At 39.7% G+C, this 19,025-nt stretch overlaps 1 protein-coding gene across 1 annotated transcript in view; it reads right to left on the bottom strand.

The window, feature by feature from the left end:
* Positions 1-28: 28 nt before the first annotated feature.
* PRTG (protogenin) overlaps positions 29-19,025 on the bottom strand; it is a gene marked incomplete at its 5' end in the record, with an annotated part of 80,499 nt that continues 61,502 nt past the window's right edge. The window contains 9 exons of the mRNA XM_085303660.1: positions 29-1,780; positions 2,844-2,948; positions 3,982-4,147; positions 5,060-5,180; positions 6,367-6,549; positions 10,200-10,370; positions 11,211-11,338; positions 13,040-13,226; positions 13,768-13,863. Of these exons, the coding sequence (XP_085159786.1) occupies positions 1,391-1,780; positions 2,844-2,948; positions 3,982-4,147; positions 5,060-5,180; positions 6,367-6,549; positions 10,200-10,370; positions 11,211-11,338; positions 13,040-13,226; positions 13,768-13,863 (1,547 nt within the window). The remainder of the gene's footprint in view (positions 1,781-2,843; positions 2,949-3,981; positions 4,148-5,059; positions 5,181-6,366; positions 6,550-10,199; positions 10,371-11,210; positions 11,339-13,039; positions 13,227-13,767; positions 13,864-19,025) is intronic.

Genomic DNA, 19,025 nt, shown 5'->3' with positions numbered 1-19,025 from the left:
GTATCTCCTCTGCCGTCTTCTTAAAAAAAAAAAAAAAAAAAAAAAACACTAGAATAACTTTTAAAGGAGGTAGTATAAAACAGGAATTGTATGGGTTCAAGGCAGTAGCAATACTCACCTCCTTCAACAGACTCTTCAACTAAAGCTCTGGCTTTTTATTTCTCATGGACTAATCAGAGTTTTAGATTGGCATGTGGGTAAAGTCACTCCCTGTGCTAAAATTCCTGGCTAAGAGCATACAAGGCAAAGGCAAGGAGCAGCACTGCATCCTAACAGCTCTGAGACATACTACAGTGCTAGCAGTACCTGCACTCAAGGCTGKGTGAAAACAAACCATGGACTTATGACACAAGATCACTTGATAACATCTAAGAAGTATTTAAGGCATCTTTCTGAACTCCAAAGCAACTTTATGAATACTAAAAAGGCTAAGGCAAATCAGTAATTTCATGATCTATAACACAAGGCACCGTTGCTAAGAAGTACTGAGATACTAGAATACTCAGCATTATTATCTATTTCTTGACTCAGGTAGAGACAAACTGGCTGGAAATGCTAAATACTTCTTTGTTTGCCACGTTTTTTAGCATTGACTGTCAAGAGAGGTAGTGTTTTGTCATTTGGGGGAGCCCAACACATCCCAGAGCCTGAAGGATTTAGCATATACCCTATCAGCAGTTGCTGGCACAAGTTTAAGGGGGAAAGGCACTGTCCTAGGCTTACTGGGGCTACAAGAAACCAAGAGGTACAAATGATTTGATGTGGCTGTAAACATGAAAGCACCAACTCCAGTTTTCCCAGTTTTTAACTCTGAGTCAGCCACACTGAATTATTACATTTTATACTCTGAGGTTTCCTTCTTTTTAAAGACAGAGCTTCAGCTAAACAATCTTGTTCATCTACCCATACAACTCCCTGATCACTGAGTGCGCACAAATGTGCGCGCGCGCGCACACACACACACACACACACACACATTCTACACTCAACCAAAAAAAAAAAAGAAACACAAAATAACACTACTAGGAAGTATCATCAGTTCCGTAGCTGAGAACAACTAGAACACAAATGAGGTAAAGCAGTTGTCATTCAGAGTTCACCTCTCGGCAAACTGAGGTAGATAGTCAGCAAAAAGGCCAACAGCCTTCCCTTTGCTCCAGTGATACATTTTTAACTCTAGTCAGAAATCTTCACTGTCCTTTCACATTTGTTGACTACTGAACATTCAAAAAAAGTGAGTTTTAGAAACAACAAGAAAAAAAAACATTCAACAAAAATATGGGATCACCTGCTAAGTTAGTCAGGCTTTCCACAAAAAACTTTGGCTTCCTGTTCATTGTCCTTCGAACAGACGTACACTGCGAGGATGTGTGGCATGGCCCTAAGGATGTCAGTTGTGCACTGCAGATTGTATCTGAAGAGATGAGGTAGGAGTCTGGTCAGTAGTGAATGGCAGAGGACACTCTTTGCAGTTACTTAAGGCAAGGTTCATCACATTTGTACCCAAGTCACTGCCTACAAGAGGACTGATGGTGGGAGGAGTGTCACTTGTCACAGCAGAGAGGTGTATCTCATCGTTGGATTCATGAGAGAATCTCCCAGAGTCTCCAGTCTCGTGGCTTCCTTCACTGTTGGCTGAATGCTCTGTATCAGCAATAACACTGAATGGCACCTGGAAATTCGACTGCTGGCCAGGGGAGCTGGGGGAGTCATCCTCACTGATCAGCACAGTAGTACCTGGCTGATACAGACACACTGCCTGGACAAATCTTCTCTGAGGCTGCRTAAAAAGTAGAGAGAAAGAGGCTGTTCAATCTCTGTAAAGCTGAGCCATAATTTGGGTTTTTACTGCACTTCCTATCCTATTTTCTGCCAGAGTGCCTGCAACAGCATTGGCTCAGAACAGCAATCTGGGCTTTCCTACAGGAGGATAAAAAGAATCAATCTAAAGTCTTGCTCATACTTTTCCCTTTCATACTAGATGAAATAATCTCTTCCAGGCAAGCATAGCTAACGAAGAATGATTTCACTGGAGAGACCTGTCTGGTATTTTAAAAACATTTGGTAGAGCTCTCTCCCATCTCCTCATGCATATTCTTTAAGCATTACTCCTTGGATAGTAGCAAATATTTTGTTCAGAGAAGCACTGGAAGTATGCAGCTGCTCCTGCAAATATTTTGAAATATGAATTCACTACATGGATATCAAGACTTCCTACTCCTTAAATATACAAGAGCACAATACAAGTTACAATTCAATAAACATAAGTTGGATGCCTGGTGGGTGTGAATTTGCATGACAATGTTCAGAATTTGGTTTAACGCTTCATCTTTAAACTGCTGTATTTTTCACACAAATAGCAGGTGCAGCCAACAGTTTCAAAAGCCAGCCAGTTCTCACTCAGATTCCAAAATCCTTCAGTAGTTTGGGTAAATTATTTAATTTCCCTCTTTGGTTTCTCTTCAGCAAACTTAAGGTTATAGTTGTCAGAGTAGTGGGGGAGTCTTCATGTGTTTCTGTTTAATTTGTATTTAGAAACACATGYTTAACCCATATGTATATTAAGTCCCTGCAGTTGTATGCAGGAATCTTTTTGCTCACTGTAGAGCACAGGCGATCAGCTAACTGCAAAAAGCTACAACTTGCTGACAACTTCGGGCAGAAAATCAAAAATTTCTCTACGTGATTTTGCTAGAAGATAGAACATAATCAACCTTAATGCAACTGAAACCATCTCATTAAAGTTTAGGTGACTAATTAGGCTTTTCAATAAATAGAAATCTAAGTATTCTTCTTTGCAAACACAGGATACTAGAGTAAACTCTGCCTGTTAGACCAATTACCTCCTCTGTTTTCACCTTCTTAGTATCTTGGAAGAACAGCCACCTTTTCTTGCATTTGGCTTTTGCAACAGGCCCATAGCTGTTGATAATCAGATCAGATCCTCCCTACAACAGAGGAAGACAGAGCAGTTTTTTTTATCAAACTAAATTTCTAAGATATACGAAAATATTTTTTTATTCCTACTCATCAGCTCCGAACCAAAAAGGGAGACAAGTGAACTCTTAGTGCTCAATCAGTTTTTGTGCTGTAGTATTCAAACGGATCTAGTATCCATCTACTGCTCAAGACAATTAAAAGTCCAGATGCATTTAATTTGCCAAACCCAAAGGCCAGACACAGCAGGTATAGTACTGCAAACACACAGCAAAATATTTCYTCCAGCACTGCTCCCACACTACTATTTTGAATGTGACCATTCACAGACACACTGTTTGTGTCTGCACTGGGGTTCTTTTCCACAGTTTTCCAGCTCTTGCAAATGTCGCTAGGGAACAGCTCCCTTCAAGTCTGCAGTGCATACAGAACATGCCTCAAATCAGGTCTGCATGAGAAAGCATGGCAGACTTGTGTATTTATCACAAGTGTCRCTGGACACTTGAACTGTAAGATTCTACAGGAAGGGACTACAGATCCACTGATACAGCCTGCCGTCTACATTATATTACAATTTGACCAAATATGAGTTTATAAAATAAAACATTATCTTACAAATAAAAATATGGAAAAGATAGTATTTTTTTTTCATACCTGTTTGGTGTCATACCTGAGTAGACTGAATGGGCACTAACCAAACTAGGTCCTGAAAAGGACTCTCTCATCTATTTCCTGGTCTTAAAACAGAAAATMTTTAGACCAGCAGAGACCTCTTAGCAAGCCCAAGTGGCATTGTGCTAGAGGCAAACTTGGCAATCTGCAGAGTACAGTGCAAGACAAATGTATTAAAGCAGATCTCTAGTTGAACTTTAAAATGAGTCTTGAAAATCTGACATTTGGGTTGCCACACTTGTGCCTCTCCCATTAATAAAGCTGCTGTTAATTTGTAATTTACATATTTTAATTCTGGTAAGGACTCAGCTGTAAGAGCTATGATTTCTAAAGAAATATCTCTGTTTTGGGAATTAATAAAATTCACAGTACCTTAGTATCGATGAAGCTGTTCCCCACTATCATTGGCAATACGGACTCTTCATTCTCTGCAATTCCTTCAATACTCTTCCCCACCTCATTAGCATTGGCTAATGAGATGCTGGTATGTGACAGCTGGTCAGTGCTTTGCTGCACAGGTTTAGGAGCAGATGTTTTCCTACACAGTGTTAAGCAGGAATAAAATTGACCCATAAGAAAAATTGCATAAAATCAAAGCTAAAACTTCAAGGCTATTATTAATCTAGCAATATTGGTATATTCTTGACATTTACATTTTACTACATGATAATGCTAACTCGCTTGGAATTTAAATGTTATTACTGGTGAAAAAAATAACATCTGCTTTCAGTTAATCATGCAAACTAGGTTACAAGCTTATGTTCAGACAGGAATTCTCATGATTATTAAAATTACTTGGAAGAAGTAGCCATTAATGACATTAGGGCCTTTCTACTACGCTATACAGAGACCATCTCCCAGTCTACGCTTTCTCCTGCATGTGTGCTACAAAGCCCTTGTTATTAGAATATACTTTCAGACAGGCTTCCCCCCCCCCAAGTATCACATATTTGTTCTGATCTTCATAGCAAGTAATGACAAGGGRGAGAGAGAGAGAGAGAGAGAGTGGATTGCATCAGTGCAAAGGAATTGTTTCATGGAACTGCTTCATGTCAGAGTTCCCCGCTTTCCTTGGCCAAAGGGTTAACACCTTGCAAGCCAGGCTATGAACAGGAGGGTTATGCAGGAAAAAGCAGATGATGTAAAGCAGCATATTTATCTGACTTGAAAGGGTTTTTGTTTAGAAGCATGCCTCATATTTAGCTGTCAAAGCACCACTGACTCCCTCTGTTGCTTCTTCCTTCTTTTCATTGTAGAGGGGGCTAAGATGGAGTAGGAAGAACCAAAAAAGCCTGGAGCTTTGTTACCATTTCTGATAAGAATAGGTGAAGAAACAGAGTGCTTCAGAGAACTTCGCACTTTTGGAGGAGAAGGCATGTCCCAAGCGACTTGTGCACATACAGAGGCAGAACTGTGAGAAAGAGGTCACTTTTCAAGAACAAAAACATACCTGGCTTTACTGCGATAAATTAAGATCAGGATGCAGATAAGGATGCAGGTCAAGGCTATGCACACTCCAACAACAATGCCAGTCATTGATTTCTGGTCCAGATGGTAATAGTCAGAATAAGCTATAGCAAAAAAGAATATGGAAAGGCTCAGTAAATAAGAATAGTTACCCCCTGCTCCCTATCAGGAAATGAATGAGGTTACAGTCACAACCACACAGACAAATGCTTCATTTTAATGAGATTTCCAGACCTTCTCTGTTACACATTTTGACAATTTTGAAAATAAAACTTGTAGCACAGAGGAATGTATGCAGCCATGGTGTGGGAGGGGAAGAAGGGACTGCCCCATACCACRGACTCTTTGTAGGTCACTACAGCATGCATCAGCAGAGCTCTCTCCAGATCCATCCTCAGGGAGTGCTACTAGAGAAAAAAGGGAAAAGACTTGGAGAATTCAAGGCACTGTCCCCAAGGAGGGATCAGCTGTTTTTATGCTTTGACTTCGTATGTCTATTGATCTACTCCTGAGGGCCTTACTTTGTTTGCTTATCCAGGCCTAAAATASCACTGAATTTCAGGAACAAAGAGAACCTGAGCAAGAAGTAAAACCTGTGTTTTATTCACAATTCAGTGTACAGCAACAAGACAAGACTGTAAGGATAATATACCTGAATGATTACTAACTCTTCTGTCCCCAAACACCTTTAAAATCAGTAAGAAGTAACTCAGATAAATCCCATTCTGTGACAGACAAAGGCAATTTGTTATTCCATTCTTACATGGAGAAACCACGGAGTAACAAACAGTTTTCTCTAGAGAGCTGCAGATGGGCTGATTTCTTCAGTGAAAACATGCTGGTATATCACTGATGGACAGGTCAGCTTGGGCTGCTTCAGAAACCAGCAAATTTCAGCAATCCTACCTGAGATGCCATCTTATCTCTACTGGGCTGTCTGGTTCTAACTGACCAAATRATACTACTATCTCAAGTCAAATAGGGGACCTACTATAGCAAGTATCTTAGCAGAGTGACTGCAAAGTTGGCATTGATGCAAGATTCAAAATAGCCAATTTTCTCATTACAAATGCAAATTTCAAAATTCTGAGCAAAAGCATTAAACCAGTGTTGAGTTGTCCTGAGACATAAAATTCCAAAATGGCTTCATTTAGGAAAAAGCACTACACTGTTAGGATTGCCTCAAATAAAACAGAATGGTTTGTCCAGGAAACAGTTACAACATAAAACCAATAGGGACCTTTTTTTCCTGTTACTTGTGACAACAGTAAGCAAAACATCACTACTGACTTGTGGAATCTCCTGAATCCAGGCGTTTAGGCCTCTGATTAGACTCTGATGTCTCCTTTGGCAAGACAGCAAGTTCTACCGCATTTGAGAAGGGTCCTTCTCCCACTTCATTGGAGGCTGCTATTTTGACCAGGTAGACATTTCCTGCTACAAGGTTTTCCAGCAAAGCCATAGTCATTGCTCCTGTGAAAAGATTTAATAAGCAGTCCTAGTTAGACAAATCCTGTGGGAACAGACTGACATTCAGATACTGAGACCTACATTTCCTTTACAGTACCACCTCCAAATCTTGTTTGAAGACTATGGTAACTTTTACATGTTCTAACCTGCCTCTCCAGGGTTAGCCAAGAATTGCTCCTCTTCCTTTCAGAGGCCTTCCCTCTCCGCACTGCTAGAACACAGCACAGTGTAAAGAGATACTGGTACGRTGCAAACCTAAGAGTCAAGTATTTGCTACAGTACACAGCAACCTAACCCTAAATCTAGCTCTAGCTGCATTTCAATGTGACAGTGTTAATGCTGTGATCATATGTATAAGGATGCGCCCCAGGTGTTAACARACTTCCAGGCACAGAAAGCAGAATTTTAGATCACTCATGTATTAACCTATGTGCCTCCTAAATCCTCTTCTGCAATCATACTCTACCATGAATGTGAATAAAAAAATGTCATAACAAAATAATTAGTTTAGTTTATCAAATTTCAGTTCTGTTTGGTAAAACGAACAGGACAGATTTGGAAAAGTACATTATACTGCACATTCAAAATAAAATTAAACTCTATTTAGACTTGTGTAGGCTTGCTTGATTACTCTGCATCTAAGCAGTGCTACTAAAAATATTATGGAAAATGTCTTTCTCACATGCTAAGGATTCATTTGCTTAAGTCCCTGAAGGCAAGAGAAACAGATTAAGAACATAAATAGGATTCACTCACACTGTCCTTACACAGGCAAAAGTCCTATAAAAGCCAATGAGAGTTTTGCCTATCCAGGGATTGCAGATTGCTGCTTAAAATTCCAATTGCTTTCTAAAATGCTTGTGTTTCTTCCTGCTACAGAAACATATGTATCTTCTTCCAAAATAGTGGCAGTTATATGACCAAATCTATCCTATATTCTCTTTCACACATTCTATTCACTTTCTCAGATATAAGCCTAAATTTCAGGCTTTCATATCATTTTCAGAAGCCAGACTTCATAGCATCATGGGAGCATGTAAAATACAAGGTTGTTTTGTTGACAGAAAAGATTATACATGTGGCAAAAGGGAAGACACTTCAAAAGCTATTTCAGCTCTTCCATAAAAAACATCCATTAGCTGAAAGCATTTGAAGTAAAATGTGAGGTATCTGTAACCAAAGGAGCTGCAATATTTAGCACCAGCAAGGGCGAAAGGTCATGTTTCAATATTAGAGGCTCTTCCCCACCAGCTCCTTTCAAATCTGCTGCATTGCTACAGCAAGTAAGCACTTTGTACTGATTTACTGCACACCAAGTGTGTAAAGGCTGTAACTTCTGATCCACTTGAAGGGAGCTAGCAAAAAGGGGGAGGTGGAAGATAACTCACATCACAAATCAGCAGCAAATTGCAGTTACATTTTAAATTCCACCATGGCTAGCACAAGCTCTGTCAAATTAGAGGGGTTTGTTTTTTAAGTTGGTAGAAATCTCAATATATAATTGAAAGCCTAAGATAGGATTATTATAGGTGGTTNAGCTTTAGCCTTACGTTCCAGGCTAATACAGAAATGAGGGAAACTCTGAAAAGCGTTATTACAACATCTGTTGAAATTCATTTTCTCGGGGTTTTTTTTTTGTTGTTGTTCTTGGTTTTGGGGGGGGTCTTTATAAATACAGGGGAGGAATGGAGTTAAGATTTCAGAAATACCCTGCAGGATAACTTTAGTGCCAAGACAAAACAGGGTTAATTGATCTTGTCAGAGTAAATGTACTAAAACAGAAAAAAAACCAATCCTACTCCTGTCTCCAATTACTTATGAAAGGACTGTCATAGGTGTATTACAGTATTTGCCCAATCCTCCCTCTACACACTCATTTTCTTTCACAAGCATTTTACCTTTACTTTAACTAAAAGCCCCTCTGATTGTTCTAATGTGTCAAGATGTCTGAATTTCATGCCATGCCTCAGTCCCTAATGTATCTGTCAAAATACAAAATTAGTGACGCTACAGTTGATAGACTTAATAATACACTGAGATTTACAGCTCTCCATTTGCCCATTCCCTCCAACACTTTCAGTAAGGGAACACATGAAAATGTTTATAGTTATTGCAATCCCCTTAATTGAAATACCTCTGGTAAAATATTATTTGAGATGCAGTTCAGAGTTTCACAGTCATGGCTAAGATGAATATACCCGAAACAATAATTCAACCACTGTGCTGCATGTGACAAATACAGCATATCTTTGCTAAAATGACAATACTTATTCTTTAAATACAAGCTCTCCGTGAATTTAAAATTAAATCTGCTGTGTTTGTCATGCATGAAAGTTAGTATTAAATAGGTCCTTTAATATGACAACTTGACATTAGGTCACTTTTTACTTGAATAGTTTTAATAGGGCAATACCATGAGTTCAATCTTCTCTTTATAGTTAGAGCTCACTGATTTGTCAAGAGACTAGTTAATTTTCATAAATTTTGCTGAAGCATTTAGTCATTTTGGTGTTATTCTTTACAGCTGACAATTACTACTTGAGCAGAGCTGGACAAACAATGTTCTACTCCAGCCAAGACAGGGAACTGCCACCTTTCCAAATGGCTGTGTGTCTTCCATGTTCTCTTTAAGAGCAGCGTAAGGGACAATCACCACCTTTGAACTAAAACAGTTTACTGTCACTGATAGCAAGGAGAATTCTCCTCTGTGAGTGCATTTTGAAAATCATTAAGTTTTATGTATTTTCTATTAAAAAAAAATTTAAGGCATCACTCTGCTGACAAGTGAGCTTTCAGCCATAAAACTGCCACAAAACAACAAAATTGTAATTCTTTCTAGGCAATCCTCTTAAGAAGCTACTCAGTGCATGATTTTACTCTGTAACACTGAGTTCCCCTCTCTGGTTTAACACATTAATAGAGTATTATTTATTCTGTACTGCTTCTGTGTACTTTGAATACCAACCTAAGAGTAAATGCCTTTTTCTTTCTTTTTTCTTTTTTTTTTCTGGCTATAGGAGAAATCTGTTCTTGATGCAGCTCTATTCTAGAAAGTGCMTATAAAAAATTGGACTGTGTCTATATCTTATCAAAAAGTTGTTACTGCAGTTCACATCAACATACCTGAGTACTGTTAGATTAGCTAGCTAGTGTTCAGCTGCAGAGCAGAGCCAGAGAACTAAACTGAATTTGCAGAGCTCTGTACTGGGACTAGGGGAGAGTTCATTAAGCAAATGGAGCTAACTAGATTGGCCATGATTGAAAGAAACATATAAACCCACACAGCCATATTTATAAATTTATTTTTGGAGAGCAAGGCATCTCAGAGATTTCAGATCTGAAGGAGTGCATTTACAAAATGAAACTACCACAATCAGTGTTACAACAGAACTAACATGGATATAATTGGATTTATGAGACATTTTAGTTCACATGCACCACTGAGCTCCAAAGCAATACAGACAGCTCCTCTGCCCTCACCTTCTGAGTATTAGTTGCTTTTTAATACATTTTCATGACAACCCTGGGAATAATTCAAAACTAATTGTAACTTTTATGTGAACATTTATATGATTTTCTTTTTTATTGTAGTCCAAGGGAGCTGAAAGTAACATCTTATAAGTCCAGCTCATACATTTATGATTTTAATTTACCTTCTCTGTGCAACACTTGCCATTCCCCAGCAATCCAAGACTTCCTGGATGCATAGAGGATAGTATATCGTGTAACAACTGTTTCAGGACCGTCAGGTGGCTTCCAGGAAACCAAAGCAGTATCATCCTCTATCAAAGTCACCTTCACTCCCACTGGAGGGCCAGATGGTGCTGTGAAAACAGTAACACAATACTATTAGGTTAAACTAATTTATGTGCAATTAAATTGCTCAGAAAGAAACTGATGTGCAGACCCAATGGCTACTGCTACATCCCAGATAAACAAATACAAATAAACAAACAAACAGATACTGAGTGTCTCTCAAGATACACTCTCGTGTTAACTCTGGTCTGGTCAATAGCTTAGACTTTGTAAATGTTCATATTTTCATAAATGATGATTTCAATCATTTTCATTTGTAAATGTTAAAATGTTTATAGTTTTTGTATTTTCCCTTCAACTACTGAGGAAAACAGTTACTGACAAAAAAGAATCTCCATCATTTTCCCATTAAATGGTATACCCCCAAATACTGCAATGCTGAGAATATGAAACTGAAGTTTTGATTTTCATTGACCAGGCTGACAGAAGAGCAAATCAGCAGCTAGGGTAATAGAAAGGAAAATGCATGAGTAATAGTATTACAGTTTCTAAGACTTCTGTTTTTAAAATATATGTTCATAGTATATGCTTATGAATCAACTGTGCCTCTTTCATACATATTTTAAACTTCTTACTGAAGTTATTTCCATTCAGTTGTTGCTAATGGTGTAAGGATATCACATTTTACATAAAAACAATTGCTGATTTCAGGCAGATTTTATAAATTTCACTGTTCCAGAAAACGTGGATTCTCCCAAGAGCATTTTTTATCTTATATTGAGAACAGTGATATCTATCTCAATTTAAAGTATTTTTCTCTCCAACAGACARCTTAAAATTAGTAAAGCAACAGTTTTTTAAACCATTGGCTTATAGGACTTCTCTTTTAGAAGCAGCTATGCCCATACCTTCTGGAAGAGTAGTATGGTAGACCACTGGACTCCAGGGACTAGAGAGCTGGTCCACATGCAGCCGAACTGCAAATTCATACATGGTTTTTGGCTCAAGACCTTGAACTAACATGTGAGTCTCTGACCTGTACAGAAGAAGGAATAAAAGAAATTTAACAGCAGGAGTTGACTTGATGATCCCAAACTCGCATGCGGTCCTTTAGTCATGGAGAGTGATTCCCACTGTCAGTTCATCACAAGACAAACCAGTTCAAGTTCAGGCCATGGTTCATCTGCATCGTCTACCTGAAAACATTTATTCATATCTCTGCTAACTCTGGAGCTCTCTGGAGGACACTATGCTTGCTATGTTAACTTAAGCTCAGGTTTTTGGAAAGCTGAAGCACAAGCAAGTCCAAGAACATTATGGTCTAGACAGCTAAGGTCTCCCAAACTCAGCTCTTTCCATTCATACGTAGAACAGTGTGTTTTAAGCTGGAGTAACATTTGAGCTACAACGTGGCCCACAGTTGAAAAGGCATGTGCTGTTTGCTCCATTGACTGTGCTTGGATCTGCTTTTCAGTTCACAGTACAGACAAAGGCTAAGTGGGCAGTTCTTCCTTACAGCCTCTATCACACCATGTTTAGGGCTCTCTGTAGAACATAAAAGCTCCCTACTCATCTTGTAGACTTTCACATTTGGTAATTTATGAATTGTAAAATTGAGTAAGTTAATCTAAATACTGCAATTTAATATTTGCTCATAAAATCAATTGTAGATGTTCTGTTCTATTTTAACTCTGGGGCAAAATGTTGGCTTCAGATATACCAGGGTGAATTTAGGGCAACAGCAGCCAACCTGAGATTAAATCTAAATTTATAGTGGTGTTACTGAAGACAGAACTTGCTTTATTAAATTTCATTTAGTATTTTCTTCTTCTGTACTGCAAAGTCAGTCACCAATATTTGCAATAATTTCATCCTATCGCAAACAGTATTCATTACTATGCTATATATTTCATACCAAGAACTTAACATGGCAGTTGTACTGCGTCTAATCATTAAGTCGTCAGGTATACAGTAGGGGATGTGTTCTTTGAGGAGAAAAACATCAGTATTGGGATGTAGGCTATTTTTTATTGCAGCATTTTTCTTCCTTATAAGGCTAGAGTAAATCTGAGTATTGAGGGAGCTACAAACATATGGATTCCCCCTGCAGCACCATTGCCCCCACCCACAGGCAGTCACAACACAGGAAAKTCTTATGTTTCTGGATAATCAGGGTACAGAGTTGAATGCTGAACCTGGGCAGAACTTCCTCTCCTGCTGTTCCGTGGCTCGTGCATCGCTTCTCTGAAGAGCAAGCTATAGTTTCTCCTCAGCCTCCTCCTGGCAGGCCACCACACACTCAGGAATGCGTCATTCCCACAGCAACACAATCAACCCTCAAAACTCAGAATTCTTGCTGCCAGTCCTATGATCAGACACTGGACTAAGCCCTGTCTTTGTCTATTTTATAGGTAGCTTGTTCTGGCAATTGCTTTTGTTTGATCAAAGAAGAGCTTAAAATTAAATTCAACTTAGACTGCTAAGAAGCTGTTAAAGTTCAAGAGCTTGTCAGCGATCCAGTCCAAGGATCACAGTAGAGAACTAAGGGGTTCTAAGAACATGTCTTAAAATAACCCTGRAAACAGAACTGGCAGTCATAGGGTGAAACACATAGTCCTGAAAGGCAGATACATGTTGTTACAATAAAAGGCAATTAAAAGACATCAGAGAAACTGGAAATGGAGGAGGAGGTATCTGGAAATGGGAAAACAAGACTCAGCTGTAGCACTGCACTTACGTTTGAAGGTAGAGAACCAGAGAAGCATTCTGCAGCCCCACTGGGTTGCAGCGGATGGTGTAGTTAATGACTTGTGCAGACGTGAAGGCAGGCTTTCCCCAGTGAAGGTAGATAGAAGATGAAGTGTTAGCTTTGGCATAAAGGTGGTGAGGGGGTGGTGGCGGTGGCACCATCCGATCACGGACAGCTGTTTAAAACAAAAAGAAGTATRAATTATTTAATGAACCATATATGGATGCTCACAGGATTAAGGGATAGGTCTGAACCCACAGATTTAGCTCCAAATCTGCTCTAACTCAGTATTGCCTGATAKTCAGATCCAGGAATTTAGTTCAAGCTATTAAAGATCCCTACTAACATCTAATACAGGCTTGTATTACTTCTGCAGTAGTCCCTATTGTTTAGTTAAAAGAAAATCAGGACTACAAACAGGAACAAGGGGCGGACATATAATACACTACTGATGAGATGATGCAGACAACCTAACAAGCGCGGAAAATGCTGCTCGGTAGCTATCTTGTTTCCTCAGCTGCAGTTTGTGAAGACAGGAGACTGTCTCTGAGATGCAGGATAACTAGGATGGTATTTGTCACAAATATGATCTTTCTTATTCTCTACTTTCAACTGAAATAATTGATTATTTATAGGTTAGAAACACACAAAAACAGCTGCTAGGATCTGAAATAGCTCAGGTCTTAATAAATTCTCTATGCCGCTACAACACTTACAGACACATCCTGGGGTACTGACTGTTTGGTCTGCCTGATAGCCTTCTTCCATACTGTTATATGCCAGCAGCCTTACGTGATACTTTCTTCTGGGATCTGCAAAGACAGAAAAGGACTCAAGTCAAAACATGGCTTTTCCGACTTCCGAAGATAGTCAAATAACTTGATTCCACTGCAAGTTGGATTCAAAACTTGTCTGTACAATGAGTGGACTGATGAATAGGCTGTGTGCCTGAAAAACTGTCTTTTTCCTAGCCCTGTGAGGTCTCCTGAATCTTTCTTCACAGACTGCACYGGAATTAGTTACATCTCCCAGTCTTGCTTCCAGTAGCCTGAATCAGAATTTTGGAACAGATCTCAGTGGGAGCAGGATTAATGTCATGTTTCTATCCATAACAAATTCACACCTTCACAGCTATAGATTTTTTAGTAATATTATTCACTCCATTGAAAGTGCTTTCTGTGAGTCTGCAGTGAAGGTCTCTGGAAACAAATAGCAGAAGATATGTTCCAGAGAAACCAACATTTATTTCTGGAGAAATAGGCTGTAATGAAGCAGGGCAAGGCTAAGGCATAAAGACAGGACCCAGAGAATAAATGGGAAATGTTTCAGTTCCAGTTTCCCAGAGAATATACTGTGAAACAACAGTGCTTATTCATAGGGCCTCTGACATGCAGCTTCCACCTCCCGACATTTTCTTGAAATTCGATTCTGGCATGCTTAGCGGGTTACCAGCCCTAGCTTCAGAGGTCTCCCTGTTCCTCCTTCTCTGGCCATGGTTTGGGTCCCCACGTTGCAGCTTGCTGCTGCCCTTGGCTTTGTTAAAAAACATAAAAATCAGTGCAGGGTKCAGCTCTGAGGCCTTGATCTCAGTGAAAAATTAATGCAGGGAGACGAGTTAGAAAGTGACTTTGAGCTTTCCACAAGTGAGGAGCTGGCAGAGGCACCAGCAAGTGGCCAGGAGTACAGACTACCAGGCTGGCCGCGCTGCCAGAGGCCGCTTGTCTGCAGCCTGTGCCCTGCGATGCTGTTTGCAACAAATCCCTTCCGTACAACGCCAGTCTGCCAAGTAGGGCTGCTACGAGCACGGATAACCTCCTCCGGTTCCAGCTGAACTTTACACCACTACGGACGCAGATTTTAGGACACTGTCTCTTCCACTGTCATGGCGACTGAATCTATTTCCTTCCATTAAGATTTTAAGACTGTCCACACAGATATTATAAAATAGTGTTGATCTTGTTTATTTTCTTCCTTGCCCTAAAATACTGTAATCTTATGCCTTATAATCTTATGCCTCTCAAAATAAGCTATCTTCTTCCACATTTTATCTGGGATTTGACACAGCCTCTCTCCTGGAAAAAACATGAACACAATTCCCTGACATTTGTTAAYGCAAACAGGACTCCTGCTCACATCAGAGCATTAGCTCCCTCTGCAGTCCCAGCATCAGCAGCACCACCCTGAACAGATCGCTGATGCTTCCCTAAAGATGGCATAGTAACTTCTTAATGCACGTTCTGCAATATGTTTTTGTGTTTATTTTGAAAAATCTGTGCGTGCTGTAGTTACCCAAATATGCTTTAATGAAAAATCAATGGTAGGTAAAATTTACATTTAGATTTTATTTTTAAAAAACTATTTCATCAAATTAAATACAGGTATCCAGAAGGACCTGTTAAGTTTGGATTTAAGTATTTCTCTGATGTGTTTAACATTAATGGTAGAATAAGCAAGAGAAGGCTAGTCCTTTTCCAGTACTTTTTCCAGTATTCTTTAATGCTACAATTAAACAATATATATATAGCAAATTGAGATAAAAAAAATAGTTTTTTTTTCTTATACTGGGATAAAATTATCACTTTATATGATTGTTTTTATTTTTTTTCCACTTAACAATATGACCTTAACAACTTATGAAGTCTGTTGCTTCCTGTCAATCACAATTAGAGAAAATAGGGAGATGAACACAAATAYATTGAAAATTTTTACGAGCAAAATAAGAGAAAATATGAAATTTTAGTATGGAAAATTTAGATAGTAAGATATTATCTCTAAATCATTGCAATCTTTTAAAAATCTGTAGAAAACATAAGAGACATCTGAAAGGAAGGGGGCTGAGTGGCACTCTAAAAGCACTAAGCCTAGCCAGAAGACAAGCAAACCTCAAAAGTACCAAGTGATCTGAATACATCAAAATCAAACTACAGCAACTTACTGACATGMATTACAGAGTATGTTCCAGAGAAGTGGGAATATATACTTTTCACATGTTCCTAATTAACCTATATTGGGAATACATGTATTTAGCACACAAATCTTAGAAAACAAAGCCAAAGCTAAAAAGGGAGACCACYAGGATACCTTTCAAGATCTAGTTAGAAGTATGCTTTGGAGCTGATTATAGTAAATGATTCTCCCATCCACTGCTAGAGAAATCTTGATTTCTAGTACTATTTAGCAGACCTTAAAGAGATTCCACATAAACAAGTGGCATTCAACCAACCAAGTGTCACAGTCTATCTTTTTTTCCCTTGCAAGTTCCTGCAGAAGAGACCCCTGCTGCATTTCCGCAAGACACAGGATGGCAGACACGACAATTCATCATCCTGCCGAGCACCTTCAAAACCTCCCTGCCCTTTGAAAGTGGTCACCCAGAACTGATCATCTTCACTGTGAAATGAAGAATAGCTAAGGTCTAGTGCCCTGCTGAGCTCAATGAGAAGCCTGTGAGGTCTGTTTATCCTCACTGCTTTTTTTTTCTTTTTCTTTTCCTTTTTTTTTAACCTGAATTCCTCATTAACACTTGATTGGGGAGGAGAGGAAGAATAATGGGATGTGGCAGAATGCCGGGAAAGCTTAACTCCTACCCCCTCTCCCCCCCCCCCACCAAATGCTCTTTTTGAACTGTARTTTTCAAATGTATTTATTAATGCAACACAGTTAGACAAAGCACAATATTGAATACCATTTATCTTAAGATGTGTAACATCAGCGAAGAACAATTCAAAATAGCTGCCCAGATGCTGTCCCACATCGGGAACAACTTTACCACATGCAAAACAAAATCTCTAGTGCCGCCAATTACACCAAATACTCGCACACCATTTGCCTTACGAAGTGGAGGAAAATACCTTCTGTCCAAAGTAGCCTCTGTTTTGAATATTATTAACAATTATTTGTTAGCTTAGTTTACTGGCCTCTGATGTGATTCATTCCCAAATGGGAACCCCAGCACACACTTGGCGTGTACACTTTCATCTAGCAGTTCCCCAGCTGGATCAAACATTCAACGCCAGACATCTCCCCCCAGAGAAAACAAACCGGGGGCGCGTCCTTATCTTACACCAGCACGGGCATCCTGAATAGCTTCCCCATAAATCACTGAGAAATGCTTGGGCATGGCACGGCCACCTGGGGGGCTGAGGGTMGCAGATTTAGCATATGCCAGCCCGGCGCACTACCCAGGGACAGGAGGCTGCCGAGGCTCCGCAAGCCGGGAAGCGAGCGCGGAGCCGTGGCCCAGGCGCGCGGCGGGCCAGGGCTCCCTCCACGCTCCACCGAAGAGCATCGCTCCTCAGCAACAGATGAGGCCCAGCGACTCACCCAGCTGCTCAACACAAAATTCAGTTCAAGGAGAAAGCTTAAACCCAGATTTCACCTCTCCGAACAGCCTRATAACACCACGCACCGTTTCCATTAATTCAATCACGACTGCAATTGCTGGCATTTGGGTAGTGGTTAAAGGCTTACCCCCCCCAGACATGAGGTAGACAGGACTATCTTGTAGCTTATTTACCAACAGGCTGATTTTTTTTTAAGTTGATTTGTTCCTGTTGAATGTTTTTTATTAATGCTGCTGGCTAAATTATGACACTGTAAAGTTAAGTAAGTGTCACAGCACCTACAGCTTTTTAATGGGCCTTTTTATTGCTATTACTTAAATATAATTAGATCAGCTGGTGGAAATGACACAAAAACTACACTGTTGTACAAATCAAGAGGGCAGCCCTGATGTTGATGCTAGGTGTGATAAGCTGGCATAACTTTACAGAGTACAAGGGATCTGCCTCACCCATTTTATATAACCTAAACCTGTCAGTATTTAAAACAAATGAATAATAGTTCAGCTAGAAGCACGTTTCACCTCTGGTAGTAACACTCCTATAAACCAAGAACTGGAAAAAGCTAGATACGCCTTATTCTGATTAATTTAAAATGCTCAAAATAGATACTGTCCCAAGGTATATATATATATTTTAGTACATGTCACCAGGGCCACTGCCCCCTGGCAATGCTGGCAGGTTGGGCAGCGTCTCTGGTGATGCCCTCCTGGAACTCCCACGGAAGTCTGCAGGGAGCCACCAAGGGCTGCGAGGGTGTTCAGCAGCGAGGCCCTCRGGGGAGCCCCCTCTGCCCTTGGGAAACCTATGAGTAGATTCTACTCCTACGATAGAAGTATGGCAAGGCTAAATACCACAAGTACGATAGAAAACTTTAAGTTGAGCTATCATTTAACACATGGATTATAACTTGGAAGAAAACATTGAAGTAGCTAAAATTTGGTAAATGTTCTGATGATSATGCTTTACTTCAGTATTTTATTATCTTACTAAATGCCAGAGATGTAATCTTAGAGATAATGCTCAGTTTCTCAGAAAGGAGACAGGAATCTCACAACAGATAGCACTGTTAATGCTGTAAAAATAGACTCCTCAAGAAAAATATTATAGTGTACTCAGATGTCCCAATCCTGTTTGTGGCAAGTCATTGCATTTCCCAGCATGGAGAGAGAACCACAGCTGCTTATCGCTCGGATGTGAGCAACAGAGTAATCTCAACAACATCATGAAGAACTGAGACCTGATTTACTGGCCCCTCCGTTGCTCTGCGGCGCACTGGAACGTCTACATCTGCCTGAACCAGCCCTTTCCCGCTGTCAGCAGCCTTGCTTCTATGGAAAGCTTCCACTTTTTTAGTAAGGGCAGAATTTGCTACTGCAAAGCAACAGCTATCCGTAAGTACTATGTTCTGATTTTCTCTTTTCCAAAGCTTGATATTGAAAAGTGTTCAAGTTATATACACTGATCAGTTAAAAATGGTCTAGATGTGCAGAGGTCAGCGTTCAAAGCATACAAATGATTTACTAAATACATACAATAGTAGGCAAAAGCAATTACAAGTAATGATATGTTATCATGCCAGAACTAGTTTTAGTGTATATTGGCATATTAATGTCATGGAATTTCATAGAGTT

The sequence above is a fragment of the Rhea americana genome, unplaced genomic scaffold (assembly GCF_003343005.1).
Source record: "Rhea americana isolate MKP2758 unplaced genomic scaffold, rheAme1 scaffold_2, whole genome shotgun sequence".
NCBI lineage: Eukaryota > Metazoa > Chordata > Aves > Rheiformes > Rheidae > Rhea > Rhea americana.
The sequence above is the reverse complement of the archived record's forward strand: the minus strand, read 5'-3'. Positions and strand labels throughout refer to the sequence as shown.